At 42.7% G+C, this 16317-nt stretch overlaps 2 protein-coding genes across 2 annotated transcripts in view; both read right to left on the reverse strand.

Annotated features, from left to right (window-relative positions):
• PRDM15 (PR/SET domain 15) overlaps nucleotides 1-5802 on the reverse strand; it is a 30470-nt gene extending 24668 nt beyond the window's left edge. Inside the window, exons 1-2 of the mRNA XM_072421143.1 lie at nucleotides 5729-5802; nucleotides 874-1023 (exon numbers count right to left, since the gene is read on the reverse strand). Coding sequence (XP_072277244.1) covers nucleotides 874-1023; nucleotides 5729-5802 — 224 coding nt within the window. The remainder of the gene's footprint in view (nucleotides 1-873; nucleotides 1024-5728) is intronic.
• Nucleotides 5803-8607: 2805 nt separating this feature from the next.
• C2CD2 (C2 calcium dependent domain containing 2) overlaps nucleotides 8608-16317 on the reverse strand; it is a 56513-nt gene continuing 48803 nt past the window's right edge. The window contains exon 14 of the mRNA XM_072421249.1: nucleotides 8608-15300. Coding sequence (XP_072277350.1) covers nucleotides 15071-15300 — 230 coding nt within the window. The 3' untranslated portion in view covers nucleotides 8608-15070. The remainder of the gene's footprint in view (nucleotides 15301-16317) is intronic.

Raw genomic sequence — 16317 nt, forward strand, 5'->3', positions numbered from 1 at the left:
GCAAAAAATACGGTATATCGTAAGTACAAGCCAGGGACTGGGGAGTATGACATCTATGTGTTGTGTATCTGTTAAATCTTTACTGTTTATGACTAATATGAGTGGAGATTATTTGTTAAATGTATTCTATGAAAAAGGGACAGGTGATGTCCCTTCTGCAATAATCTGCCCTACCTGCCTGATTGCTCTGGTAAACTACCAAAAAAGCTAAGCTGTGCATGCACAGAATACCTGTCAATCCCTATTTCCCCTTCACCTGGGAATAAATGAATTCCAGTGTCCCTGTGCAGGAATAAATTATCCCAGCCAATGAAGGTGCCCAACTATCGTATTCAGGAAGAGAAGGACAAAGATGGAGCTGCTCTTTGATAGAATGGGGACTGATTAGTTTTGTGAGTTTGGTCCTGCTTTCAGGTTCCCCATGGGAAGGAGTTCTTTTTATTCTGTATAGCACTGTTATTATTATTATTATCCAGTATTTATATAGCTGTGACATATAATGCAGCGCTGTAAAAATTCCATAGTCATTAGCTGTCCCTCAAATGTCCCTACCTCAGTCATATGTTATGTCTTTATGTATGGTTATCTTTAATACAGTCTAAGGTCAATTTATGGGGGAAGCCAATTAACCTAACATTGACCTGCATGTTTTTGGAATGTGGGTGGAAAATGGAGTACCCGGAGGAAAGCCACACAAACATGGGGAGAACTTGCAAACTCCATGCAGATAGTATCCTGGCCGAGATTCAAACTTGGGACCCAGCGCTGCAAAGAACAGAGTGCTAACCACTGAGCCACTGTGCTGCCCAAAAACATGAACACTGCAAATAACAAATACAAACCAGATTACACAACTTGTTTCCATCTACTCACCTGGCTCTGCTCAGCACAAATGAGTCCTGGACAGTCACCACCGGACCCAGCTCAGGACATTCAGAATCATGGTACTGGGCACAGTCGTCACACCCTACAAAATAAAAATGGCAGATTTCACAAAAAGCAAACCTATAAACAGACACCATCCTGCACAAAAATGGACAGGCATTTTAACTCTTATACTTACTAACTCTTACTTATACTGAACACTTTTCTGCCCTAATGACATCAATGTTATTAATAACTATCAGCATGGACTGGAGAATATATGTATATATATACATATACATACATATACATACATACATATATATTTTTTTTTTACATGCTACGATATAGGTTTATTACAGGTTTCTGTATTTTTATGCAGTCTTATTTTAACAGATTTTTGTGTTTTCCTAGTTAAAGTTTATTATAAAATGTATTAAATATTGGACATATTTCAGTGAGTTATGCCTAAGAATTATAGACCTACAATGTACAATTAAATTTCCATGTAAAACAATGTACCACATAAAAAAAGTTGCAGCAATTTATTTTAATTATTAGTGGAGATGCAGTAACTTTACAAGACAGAAGAAAAACCGGACAATATACAGAGCTTCACTATCACCAGGATATACATGATTGTGTCATCTCTGTCTTCTGGGGAGGAAAGCAGATGAAGGCATTGTCAGGGGTAGTGCTGTGATCTCTGAGGGGTAATAAATACCTAAAAGTGTTGCACTTGAACATTACTAAGTATGCATGCACCTAAATCTGCCCTAAAGCCTCTCTTTAGTCTTGCAAAGTAAAACTAGCTCCCCTACCCTCCCTAAGGGGAGGCGATGTCCCGCAATATTGTTCTGCAATAAGTATTCTCACCAGCCTGATCACCGCCTAGCCGTCAGAAGTTTGTTTCCAGGTAATGCCGTTTTCCATTGCCCATACTGGGAATAAATTAATTTCTGCGTACGAGTTACATCACCCCAGCCAATCAACAGGTGAAAATCAGAATTAAATGGGAGAAAGTGGAAGTTGAGTAGGAATGGGGACAGGTGAGTATTAATGGGTTTAGTTCTGCTTTAGTTCATAATCATGCAGGGTTATAATAAGATGGGCATGGATTTCCTGCTGGGGATAACTGGTGTAATGCACATGACGGAGCACACAGAAATACATCTACATGTCATCTGGTAAATGCTAAAACTCTACTGAACTTTGTTAGCTAAAGTTGCAACAAATGCATTGTTTTCTTTATCCAGAAAAGCTAGTCCCCTGCCAGCCGGTGCAGTGTGACCTTGGGGAAGCAGCGGTCTCTATGCAGCGGTCTCTTACCCTCTGCCTCATCAAGTCGCACCTACTGCCTCTCTTTGAGTTTATTATGGGTTTTGGCTTCAGCCAATATCGACAGCCTTGCACAATCCTTTTAGCGAACGGGATTTGTACCGGATTGATCAGTTTTATTAAATGACCAAGCATCTCCCTTGTATGGCCGAGTCATTGAGCACAGCAGAGAGATTTAGTTGGCGGCTTTGTGTCACCAGCAGTGTCCCCTGTGTGACATCAGACTTATTCCTGATGAAAGTTGTGGAAACTTCCCGAGGACTGCCCTTTGTTGGATGGTCAGCGATATGCTATACAGAGAGCTGAGGAGCTGACAATCTATTAGAAAGTGACGCTGAATACTAGAAAGCCAATTACAGACGTAGATAGGATCACAGTGTAGGAGCAGACACTGAAGGCAGAAGAGCTTACAATCTAATAGGGTGTAAGGGAGGGAAGAACAAAAGACAGAAGAGCTTACAATCTTTCCGGGTATAAGGCAGAAGAGCCTGCCAGCTATTGGAATGTAGATGGATTACAGAAGAGCTTACAATCTATCAGGGAGGATACAGAAGGTAGAAGAGCAGAGAATACAGTAGGTAGAAAGGCTGACATTCTATTAGCGTTTAAGAAACCATAGAGATGGTAAAAGAGCTTACAACCTTTAAGGGGGACACAGAAGGCAGAAGAGCTGACAATCTATTAGGGTATAATAGGAATACAGAAGGTAAAGGAGCTTACAATCTATTGGGGTATAGGGGGGATACAGAAGGCAGAAGAGCTTACACTCTATTAGGGTATAAGGGAGGATACAGAAGAGCTTACACTCTATTAGGGTATAATGGAGGCCACATAAGGTAGAAGAGCTTACAATCTATTGGAGTATAATGGAGGACACATGAGGTAGAAGAGCTTACACTCTATTGGAGTATAATGGAGGACACAGAAGGTAGAGGAGCTTACAATCTATTAGGATATAAGAGAGTATACAGGACATAGAAGAGCTTACACTCTATTAGGGTATAATGGAGGACACATAAGGTAGAAGAGCTGACTATCTATTAGGGTATATTGGAGGACAATAAGGCAGAAGAGCTTACAATCTATTAGGGTAGAAGGAATTAGGGAGAAGCGAATATATTGAAGAATATGGCTACATTCACACTTCTCAGTGTTGGTTTGTGTTTTCCATTTCCATCCTGGGAAGCAGCATGCTGCAATGTTTACCTAACCAGAACAGGGTACACTGGGGGAGGGGGTCCTTTGGTGGTGTGAAGGGGTTGCAAGATGGGAGCATTTTTTTTTTTTTTACAAAGAAATACATCCAGTCCTAGTTGAAATTTCCAACAAATACATCAAGTCTCCCCGACGCATACAAGAAAATGTGTTCAATGGTGCAAATCATTCCATCCCTACTGTGAAGCATGGTGGTGGAAGTATTTTACATCGGTGTTGCCTTTCCAGGATCTGGCACTTTAGTCATGATGGAGGAGATTATGAACAGTTCTAAATATAAGTCACTTTAATTCCAAAACCTTTAGGCTTCTGCTAGAAAGCTGGGGGTGAGGAGGAATTTCACCTTTCAATGTCACAATGACCCCGCACATACATCCAAATCAACATAGGAACGGCCTCACCAGAAGGTGATAAAGTTTTGGAATGGCCCAGCCAGAGCCCAGACCCAAATGCAAAAGAAAACCTGTGGGGTGACCTGAAGAGGGCAGCAGAGATCCCTCAATCTTACAGATTGGAACATTGGGTAAATATTGGGGAGACAATATCTGCTATTCTGATACCCCGACCCACAAAGGCTGAATGCTGGAAATAAATAGAAATGGCTGCAACTAAGTATTAGTTCGGGCACAACCTGCTTATTGTACTTTTTTATGTGTTTGATTTTTTTATATTTTTTTCCATAACAGATTTGTTTTGGTATTGTATTGTTCAGGTTATTGGTCATATTATTGCTGGGGATTTATTGCGGCCTCATTTCTTTACATAACATAAACATGACATTGTATCGGGGGGACACTTTATATATTCACTGTATGATGGGGAAGGATGGAGGCAGATATATAGGGTGGGGAGGCTAGAGAGGCAGAATCATTTTTTGGGGGTAGAATGGAAGTTAGAGGGGCAGACATATTGGGGTGGGGGTGTTAAGGAAAAAGATGGGGAGGGGGGTAGATGGGTCACTAGGGTATCAGAGGTGGTGATTGGTGGATAATACATGGGGGAGGGGTGGGGGGTGTAGATGGGTCACTGGGGGTATCAGAGCTGCTGATTGGTGGAGAATACATAGTAGGGTAGGTAGATAGGTGAGGGGGATAGGTAAGTAGGTGGGGTATTGAAGCTGAGGATGGAGATTACTGATGGAGAACACTGGCAATGTACAGTGGGGTTTCTATGAGGAGATTATGGAGGATGAAGCATTGCATGGAGATATTCTGGGGGTCACACAGACATTGTGGGGTGCAGAGAAGCTCCGGTGTGACCGGAATGGTGGACATAACACAGCCGTGTCCCCTCGTATGACCCCGCACAGAGCAGCTGGGGAGAGCCCGGCCCGGGGGGAACTCTGAGCTCGCACACAGCCGGGTTTTCCCGGCATCCCGGAGCGGAGGACAGCTCCCCCCACCCCCAGCTACACAGAACAATCGGCCTGGCAGATGGAGCGGGTGCGGGCCAGAGCCCCTCCGTCACCGTACACCCACCAAATCCCAACCCCCCTCTGCCCGGTCTCCTTCCACCGCCTGTCCTCCTTCCATTCCCTTACCTCTACCCGGGAACCCCCGCCACGGGGGAACCGAATCCGCACTCCGGGTTCCAATCCGCTCCGGAAATCACGCAGGACCGGAAGCGGCGCTCTGAGCGCGCAGAGCATGCCGGGAATTGTAGTTTTATGTAGCCTGAGCCGCACCAATGTGATTATACACAAGACATTGGCTTGTCAGGTGTGAGAGCAGAGAGGAGGCAGCTGCATGGCAAAGCCTGGACACACTAACATTTATAATACTACACAATATATATTTATTAATGTCTAGTATGAAATAAATTCCTCACTTTGTAATATTCATCATTTCACGCGCCAACATGCGTTGCATAAAGGTGGCACAAATAATGGGCATGCAGCATTTTTTATGATGCAACATAATACATAATCATACATTGTGATGTACTGCAATGCTGTGCATTGGGGTGCCATTCAAAGTGATTTTATGTTCCGGTAACGCTCTACTTCAAATATGTGTGGACCAAACTGGAGAGAATTCCACAAGTGAGGGGAAATCCCTTGAAGAGCTGTTGGGTAATAAATGTTTTACCCCAGCCCAGCTGAAAGAGCATAATAGGGCCCATTTACATTAATATTGATCTGCAAAATTTTAGTAACCCGGTGCACCACAGCGCAGAGAATGTTTCATATTTCTGGGTGCATTATGACATGGGTGTGTGTCGTTTTATGCATGGCAGTATAATGCATACATATACAACTGCGCAAGGGCCCCTGGACAGTCCTCAGCTAGCAAGGGCCCCCGCAGCAACTCACGTGGTCCTTGGCTGCAACACTGCCCTCTCCCCTGACAGCTTGGGTTGTACACTTAGGGTGCCAGATTCATCCATCCTTCCTACTGCTCCTCTTCTGCTGCCTCTCTTTGTAGTTCTCTTCATTGGCTTACATTTCACCTTAGAATCAAATTCAAGCTCCTGTGCTTTGCCTTCAAATCCCTCCATAGTTCTTGTCCCGATTAAATCCTTGACCTGGTAAAAAAAAAAAAAAAACTTCCCTAGCTGCTCTCCCTACTCTTCCAATAACCTACTAATGACTTCCTCACTCATAACCTCATCACACGCGCGGCTCCAAGACTTTTCTAGAGCTGCCCCAACACTCTCGAATGGTAATCGGCAGTCTCCTACTTTCTGCTCATATAAAAGAGCACTCAAAATCCATTTTTTCAAACTTGCCTACCCGTCTTCTTTTTTTTTTAAACCCTCACTACTTCCCACCATTCCATATCCCCCCTCCTATTGTGTGTTACTTCCGCCACCTCCTAGATTGTAAGCTCTTCGGGGCAGGGTCCTCTCCTCCTGGAGAAGAAAGAGGGACAAATGGTACAAAAAAAGAAGTTGTCTGTGTCTGCCACTTTACCTGTTATCCGTTGTTTCTGTAATGCGCATTTTATGATGTGTGACTGAAACGTGTGAACGGGCCCTTAGGTTTTATGTTTTTCAGCACCACCAGAGCATTGCATATATATGACATAAGAAAAAATACCTTGTTCTTGCAGGGAATGCACTGGGTAGGGATGGACAATGTCACTGGAGCTCATAGACTGGGTTTATATGCATACGGTCACATGCGTGGTACATTCCTTGGTGCCATGTGGCACCCTAACATACCATGTAGAATACCCCCTGAACCTTTTTAAGGCCCCATTCAAATGTTTAGGCTGCTTTATTGCACTATTTAGCACAATGCATGCAAATTATTATTGCTGCATGAATGTGATTTCAGTCTGTAGTGCAACAAAGTCTTGCAATGAGCTGGACTGCAAGCTTACAAAATGTGAAGTATTCAGAATTCCCAGGAGGCTGCAGACATGTCATTGGCACCCCATGAAAGCTGCAGCAGGCGATTCTGCTGCATGGGGGCTGTGCAGGTTGGATAATGTATATAAAGTGTTGTCTATGTGCAGACTCTGCTCTCAGTTTGCAGCATGACTGTCTTTATAACACAATAAGTGTCATAATATTTAGCATTCTTGCCTAGCGACCTCTGCGTTCAAATCAAATCTGGGGCACTATCTGCATGGAGTATTAATGTTGACTGTGTGGCTTTCCTTCCAACATCAACCTGCCCGGAATTGCAATGGTAAGTTTTGTGATGCAGGGGATCCTTTCTCTTCTTCCTCATTGGTGGTAGACAGTGCTTACTCCTAGATTCCATACCTGAGTACTGTCCAAGCGAACCTTGTGCTCATGAAGTGTGATGAGACATTCACTATGAGTGGGCCTTTGACACCTCGGGCTCAATGAACCAGAGCAACTGATACTGGCTGTCATTTAACAGAAGAATGAGGACATCTAGTGGTGAAAAGAAGTATTGTGGGGAAGGTGAGATTTTAGGAAAAGCTGTTGAATGATAGTGATGTATCAAAGAGTATTCTGATATTAACATATTAATGACCCAAAGGCTAATTTCAACTCATAAAATAATGTTTTTAAGCAACACAAAGTTTCACATTTTCCAGTTTTAAAGTTCATGTATGTAATCCAGAGAACACCTCACAGGGTCTCTTCCTGGGGTCATAGGCCGGGGTTCCCCGATCACCAATGCTTGGTAATAGGATGAGTAGGTGTAGCAGCCTCTGCTCTTCTCCAGTCATGTGACTGCGCTTATTATTGTAAACGTGGGTGTCAAGGACCCGCCCCCTTTCCAGGAAAAACGTGAGAGTGAAGAAGAGCGCCTGCTGCTGGGGAAGCAAGGTAAAAAATTTTCTCTATGATCTTCCTCTGGAATAAAATTGGTCCTAAATTCCTCCATATGATTTTTATAAACTCATCAGGATTCTGCATTCATTTATAACTAAGAACAAAACAATTAGATCTTTGCACAGTGGCCATAATGCATAGAACATTTGATTTTCATTTAAAAATGGCACCATGCACACCTATACTTGGCAGTGCCATCTGGTGTGTTAAATTAAAATGCTTATGTGCGCTAAGGTGACCGATGAACTGCCTTAGTCTTAAAGCGGACCTATCACTTAAAAGGTAGTTTTGTTTTAAACCTTTTTTTGCAGCTTCCCTTACATCTTTACTGCCATGGCTGAATGGGAGCGCAGAGCCTCCTGCTTCTAGCTGCTTCTCTGTGCATGCCTAAAATCGGGCATGAGCAGAAGGGGCTTTTTTTCTTACATGGGAAAAATATGCCAATCTCACGCATGAGCAGTGAGATCGGCACTCATTTTTTCTCCCATTTACAGAAGGCTACGTCACCCAATGTTGCGCCTGCGCAGTGCCAACCAGAAGAAGAAACAAGATAGCGGTGGGAGGATTCCAAGACAGCGTGGGACCTGACCCAGGAAAGATCTGGTGGGATCTGCGCAAGTAAAGGTAAGTTTTTTTCTTTTGTTAGCTCTGCTTTAATGGGCCAAATTTGATTGCTAAAACAAAACGGCGGCCATGGAAAAATGCCACAGCTACATATACTTCTACAGGCCGCCCAACAATATACAGAAGTAAAAACCACTCAGCGAGGTGCCCGGGTTCAATAAGCAATGGCATGAAAGCCTTTATCTTTATCATTTCTCTATACAAGCACAGCATTGGATGAATCTACTGAGGGAATAACGTAGAAAATGTCTTTAATTATAAAGAAATGACACGTCAGTCTGAGAGAAATGAAAACCGAGATTCACAAATAGAGAGGTGAGGAATTTTGTTTTGTTTTTTTAATACAGAACATGTACATTTTCTTATTTTGTAATAATCAGAGATCTTATTTTACAGTCATGAATTGCTCAAACAAAAATAAGAATCCATTTCACTGGATGTTCAAATGTAAACTTGAAAAACCAAAAAACAAATTTCCTATGTTATATCTCTGCGGCATTAAATAGAAAGTTTAATATTTGCATAATTCATCTTTTTTAATATGGCTATTAATGCTACCTCAGCAAGAAAGTTTGTACAGCAGGACAGATAACCCCCCAAAAAATTCCGTCCCAGGAGTCCACGCGACAGCTTGAACCAACGCAGGCAGTGCCGGCAGCCGAGGGGTTAATCAGTGTTTTCATACCCGCGTTTCTGAAGACGCAAAACTCAGTTCAGTCATCCCTCATTCACACTTCAAAATGTATATAAAAATAGGAGGAAATATAAACAGCGGGCCATCCGTGAAAATAGGCTTTAAAATTACGCAAAGGAAATGGTTTGCTGTATAGAAAAGCGAATTGTATCTCAGTGGCAGCCATTTTGGATGCATTCTTGGATTACCTCATACATTATAAATGGAGCCTAGATAAGGTATATTAGAATGAAGCTTGTGTAGAACCCTATTGGGCTAGAAAAAGAAAATTAAATGTGTTTCTATCACAAAAATTGCCATGGCCGCCATTTTGTTCTGAATTACCCTGTACACTACTGACAAGGCTTAGATAGGTTAGAAGGTATATTACACATGAATCTTGTATAGAATCACAGATAATATTTGTAAATGGAGCTAAATGAAAATAAAATGGTCTTTCCATGGCAAAAATCGCCATGACAGTCATTTTGTATACGATTGGATTATCTCATAAACAACTGACTGGGTCTAGAAAGGTGATAAGGAATATTAGCACAAAGCTTGTAAAGGAGAAATAAAAATGTGTTTCTATTGCAAAAATCTCATGGTGGCCATTTTTTTTGCAATTCTGGATTACCTTGTACATTACTGACAGGGCCCACGTAAGCTTGTATAGAACCACAAAAAGTAAGAGTAAATAGAGTAATTAAATGGAAAAAAAGGTACTTTTATCACAAAAACTGCAATGGCGGCCATTTTGTTTACAGTTCTAGATTACCTCACTCCCTCTACTGATAAAATCACCATGGCAACCATTTTACATTTACATTTTATATGGATCACCTAATATGCTACTAATGGCTCCAAGACAGGTGATAAGGAATGTTAGCCTCAACCTTGTTCAGAATCCAACCTAAAGCTGACATGAAGCCCAATATGGCTACAAAATAAATCCATGGGTAATAGGTACTAGACTACAAAACTTTGCAAATGAGCAGTGTTTTTTTCAGTCAGGACATGTGACACAGCAGCCATTTTAGATGCGACGCCAAATGTCTCATATTTTCCTAATATCTCCTTGAGATAAGGTAGACTGACCCAAAGTCCCTTTAAGGATCAAAATGACTGCAAAATGGAAGGGCAGGTACTAAACTACAAAATATTACATTTTCTTGAGGTCATGTGACACAGCAACCATTTTGTACGCAGTACCAAATGACTCCATGGAGTACAGACGTCTCCTAGCTGAGTAGTAGACTGGCCGGAAACGCTTTCAGAAACCAGTATGACTCCAAAATGGAGGCGAAAGGTGAGTACTAAACTACAAAAATGGAGCGTTTTCCTTAATCAGTCATGTGACACAGCAGCCATTTTGTATGCAGTGCCCTCTGACCTTATACTGATTGTGTTGCTAGGAATCAATGTACACTGGCCTAATTTTTTTTTTAGGTCAGGTCATGTGACACAGCAGCCATTTGCCATGCAGAAAAGGAAGATGGTAGATCATTAGTCATGCACTGCATTTTGTTGTGTTGATGCATGAATAACACCATTCTTCAGTGCACCGTGCACTTCCAGTAACACTCATTTTCACAGCGTGTTACTGCAGTGCACCAATCCTAAGAGTTGTTGCTGTTGGCATGGCCTTACATTACCATCTACCAGCACCATATTGTGTAAGGGGCCTTCCTTATACAAAGTTCCAATGTAGTCAGGGGTTATGGGTGCAGACCCACTTGGCTGGTAGGAGCGGGCTTCATGTGCACTGTTCAGGCTGAACCCCCAATAAATAGAAGGCTGTAGTGAAGTGCACATATGGATATCATGCCCTATTGGTATCTCCAAGGCTCCATTCTTCCTCCATTGTTCCAGGAAACGACGCATACAAAACATGGCGCTGATATATAAAAATGCGAGGGCACCAGCACACTGGGAAGTGTTATTTTATGTTGAAAAAATATTACAAAACATATCAGGACTTATTATTATATACAATAGAAATTGCAAACACTGGCTGTAGGTTAGGCCACCCATTCCTCCCGTTCTATTTTCCATTAGCCACCATATTTTTTTAAATTTAAGATTCAATTATCTATAATAATGGGATTTATTTTTTAAAAATATTTACAGTGCTTTATTAGGTATACATTAAAAATATTTAAAAAGTTTATTGATTGCTATCTTTGTATATCTAGCCCTTTTTACTAGGCTGGGTGAGATCAGATATAAGAATGAAGTTGGGGAATGCAATCACCAGGAAGCCGAGTCAGCCTTGTCTGGGAACGGATAGAAGATACATATTCAGGGTTGCCATTTGAGCGTCTGTAATGTCCCATTTTATTAGAATATAGTGCTCCTGGGGGTGTTTTCCACAGCAGCCAATAAGAATCTAGCTCTTATATTACAGTAAATGTTCTAGAATGAAAGCTAACATCTCATTAGTTGCTACAGATTGTGCAGACCTGGAGTTACTAAATTACCAATCTGCCAAAACATTTAACCCACTGACAGGTGAAGTGAATACATTGATGATCTAGGTACAATGGCACCTCTCAAGGGATGGAATATGTTAGGCAACAAATGAACAGCGAGTTCTAGAAGGTGATGTGATGAAAAACAGCTAAATATAAGGATCCTATTGACTTTGGTGAAGACCAGATTGTAACAGCTAGAAATTTGGTCAGAACATCCCCAAAAGAGAAAGCTAAATAGACAACAGGGGCATAGGTGTATGGAAAGTCCCCAAAGGAGTAAGTCTTGTTGGGTGTTCCTGGTAAAATTTGGTGGCCTACCAAATGAAAGGTCATTTGGTAAATGGGTAACAGGGTCATGGGGGGGGGGGGGGGGCAGGGTTTACAGACACATTTTGGAGAGGAAGGCTAGGCAACCTAGTCCCATCCCATAGATACCCAAAATTACAGGAAAATCTAGGTGTGTGTTGGGTATGTCCAGCATAACTGGAGACCAATCAAAGTGCCCATGTTGACCCCTGTCCACTCCCAAAGGAATCTACATTGGGCGAATGAATGTCAGAACTTTCAATAGAACAATATAATTATGTTACGGGCTGATGAATCTCATTTTGATTTAGATGACGTAGATGGTTGGATGCAAAGACTTCATTCAACTATGGAATAGATGGCAGCAGGATGCAATTTGGGAAGAAGGGATTGCGGACGGCTTGGTGCCGAATACCATGGAACACCTTCGGAGGTCTTGTGGACTCCATGCCTCGATACCTCAGAGCTGTTTTGGTGGGGCCTACACAATATGAGGTAGGTGGTTCAATGTTTTGGCTGATCAGTGATCTATACAGGAGAGGTTTCACTGTCACTTATCAATGTTTCAACAGATCATTCTAGAAAATTCAATGTCATATCAAATTATTGGCTGTGGAGAACACCAGTTATATAAATCTCTTCTCAGCTACATTGATAGGTGAGGTCCAGCCTATATCTTATACAGGAACTACCATAAACTAGACATAAATTTTGGCTTTCAACACTTTAAGGATTCTCATAAAGGTCTGCAACACAATGCTAGTCAGCTTTAGAAAATAGGAGAGACAAACTAATTGGTTGCTATAGGCAAGAACGCTTTCTTTACCCACTTTACAGGGTGACGGCCAACTTGTTGTTACTGCCATTGGCTGCACCCTTCCTTTAGTAATTTACAATATGAGGTATGTGTTTAGGGGCAAAGGGGATAGTACATTAAGGCTAAAAAAAAGGCCCATCATCCATGGTAACCAATCAGAATGAAAAACATTACCAATCAGACTGAAAACCACAGCATACGACCATAACTGGACCCCTTTTATGTTCCTGTATATGAAGCTTGCATAGTATAGAAAATTCTCAATACTGAAAGTGAAAATATACTTGATTTTGTGTAATAGATATTTTTGCCAACACTGCAATGGCCGAATACTTGGATTAAATGAATACCATAATTAATAAACGAGAGTAGGTGTGAAAATGCTGAAAAGGTGTCGGTGTTGACCATAGCAACCAATCAGTGACCTACCTCAGAGGGGGAAAAGGGTTGCTTGGATTTTGTACTGTGCCTGCCACCTAGTGGTGAATGTAGCCAACAATGGGTGCCCCTGTTGAACTGACATGGGCCCCTGGTGGAGGCTTCTGTTAGCTGAGCAGGGTCCGGGTCACTTTGCACCTCTCTATGTCCTCCCCTGCTGACTACCACCCTACTGACCTGGGTAGGAATTCTGGCTGCAAATGTGGGCCAAGCCTCCATTTTCACTGCAGTGTTCATCTGAAGGACAATCATCATGAGATTATATTGGTCACATGGTCTCAGTAGGGGGGAACACACAAGGGCCCTGTTGGTACTGGGGGCCCCTTTACACATGATATGGTTAGGCATATGCTGGAACCCCCTGCTGTGGTCAAAAAGACCTGGACAACAATTACTTCTAGAGAGTGTAAGAAGGGCCAACCAAACCACCTATCCTTCTAAATAAAACCAGGGGCCCTTTATACCAGCTGCCTGTGTAGGTTCCAAAATACTCTTTACATTGTCCAGAATGTTCAGTGATGTAGAGGATGTGTGGAATGTAATAGAAACTTCTAAAGTAGCAAAAAAAAAAAAAAAAGTAGTTTGCAAGGTGTAGTATCCCATAGCAACCAAGCTTACCTCCATAGACTGAACACTGGTTGCTATGGGCTACTGCACTTCATCCTTGACAATGACTGGAAAGCAAACCTTTGCATCAGACGTTGCAAACCTCCATCCATAAAAGCTCAATATAATAATAATACATCATTAGTGTTGTCGGATGGCCCCAGCTGTCTCACCCTGCAGACGTGATATGCATCAATGGCTGCCAGGAACGGAACAACATCCCAGAGGCATCATGGGTAAAAAAAAAAAAAAAATCTCTCAGGAGTGTAAAAGCGGATGAACGTATTGCTATTATTCTGTACTGACCAGTCCAACATTCTCACAGCGCTCTGACACCACACAAACACTTCTCCTATGGCTTAAAGAGGACCGGTCACAAAGCAAAAGGCCTGCGTGGTAAGGCTCTGATAGTAGCAGCCTCGTCTCTGACAATGTTTTATATGGAATCACATTCTAAGGGGACAGATACACCTTTAGCTTTGGATAGGGTAAGGAAGAAATACAATATCTGTTAGATTGTTTAAGTAAGATTTCCCCTCACTTCAGTGTCACCATAACATGAAATACAGGTGCGGTTGTCAACAGACAGCAATAGTCTCCAATGGAAAGCCCATCACTTCCTGTTCAGACAGAAAGTCAGGGAAATTCCTTCTAATGGAGACAGAAATGTCACTAAAAACCCAACCAGCCAAAATGTTTCAGGGAGAGAGCAGCTAATTGCTTATTGTCTGTGACACCAAAGGGGAGAAAATACCTCACTTCCTGTCCTTGTGGCACTGGCCTTATGGTCATTTTCCTGTGAAAAAGTGTGGCAATCTCACATGGACAAGAAATGGGTTTGCCATCAGTCCAGAAAGCATTAAAAACATTGCCAGAAGTTCTAAAGCTTCCTCAATCTACTGAAATGTGTTTTCCCCCTATTGGAGAGATTAATCATCACTTCCTGTGCCAAAAGGAAGTGATGACAAATCTCTCCATGGGGGAAAAAACACATGCTTTCTCGGCAGGAAGTGAGGTTAGATCTCCCCAAGAAAAGATATGACCGAAGCTGTAACCCTATCTAAGCAAAATTCAAATGTTACGTCCTGAGTCTGGGGCAAACCATTCACACATGGGGGTGCACACACACTCCATGCAGTAAGTGGGGTGCGAACCCAGGACCTGCCATGGTGTCTGACTTCAAGGAAGCCCTGGGCACTACTTCCATCAAAGCCTTCTCACACAGCCATTTTGCTTTGCCAAGGACTCTTTAAAGTAAACTCGCCTCCGTCACACACTCATCCACGCACACACAGGAGGCGGCCATATTGTCTCTGCCGCAGGCTCCCAAATGTCTCACAGTGTTGAGCTAGAAGAAGCAAACTGGATCCAGGTGGCAAATTTAGTCCAGGAGAGGAGACTTTCCTGCCAGAACCATCCGCCAGCAGGGAGACGCGAGTGCCCACGTGTGGGGGGGGGCGGTCATTCTTGCTCCCCATCGCCCGGCCTGCTCTGCAGTTTGTTTTTGTGTTTCGACTTCGGGAGGAGCTTCTTGTTCAGGAGTCGGGAGAGCGTGGCCCCTTTCTTGCGGTGCTCCGGGGCCCCTGGCTGCTCTAAGTAGACCAGGTCGTTGTGGGATTGGCTCATGCTGGGGTCTTTTTGCTGGTGCCTCCGGCGGAAAAACAGCTTTGCTCCTTTGTGTAATAGTCCGCCTGCAAGGAAGACAAGGTTAGTATGGATGCTCTGAACCTTGGACTCAAATCTTAAACTAAAGGGTCACAAAACTGATATTTCAGATATTGCTAGACGCTGGAAGAGCGAGAACTCCGCACCCACCAACATGACCACCATGGGACTTCCATCAAGAGAGGTGATCACTGGACTCTCCCAATGGGCCCGATTTAATAAAGCTCTCCATGACTGGATAAGATATACATTCATCAGTGAAGTGGGGTGATCCAGCAAACCTGGAATAGATCTGGTCCAGGATTCAAAACATTTTCAAACATTTAGCAAATGACTTCAGGAAACCCATTCCAGGTTCGTTGGATCACCCAGCTTCACTTATGAAAATGTATCCTCTCCAGCCTTGGAGACCTTTAATAAACCAGGCCCTAAGTTTTGGGGGCATCTGTCCTTTAAACATTTCCATAGATATATGTATAGAAATATATATGTCCCACTGCACCAAGAGCTGAAGATATTGCAAGAACATTTAACTTTCTGCCCAGCAACCCCAATGAAGAGCAATATACGGGGACTGCCGGCATTACTTTTAAACACAATCGCATGTCTTTATATGGCAAGAAAATGCAGCATTTGTCCTGCTTTCCCTGCAGTTTAAATGCACCTCAATAGGACATACAGTGCAACACAAAGTTGGTCAAATGCAGCCTTGGAATTGCTCATTGATTTAAAATCAACGTGATGTCGCCAATCTGCATCTGATGTACCCAGATTGCATGCCAAGCGCAGGAAAACAGAGCCTGGCACCATGAGCCCCTTATAGTATGTGCCTAGATCACACGCAGCGGAAAGTAAGATGCGGCGCACAGAAGATGTGAAACCTTATCGTATCATTAACATGCTGCAATCATCAAATATTTTCTATTTCAGGCTGTCTGATTTATTCTACAATGGGGATTAACCATCTGCCCATTTTATAGAGTGAATTCCAGAAAAACTGTACATATAAGCAATTTACACAATTACCAATGCATGGCCTGTAC

This window comes from Pyxicephalus adspersus, chromosome 1, assembly GCF_032062135.1.
Source record: "Pyxicephalus adspersus chromosome 1, UCB_Pads_2.0, whole genome shotgun sequence".
Taxonomy (NCBI): Eukaryota; Metazoa; Chordata; class Amphibia; order Anura; family Pyxicephalidae; genus Pyxicephalus; species Pyxicephalus adspersus.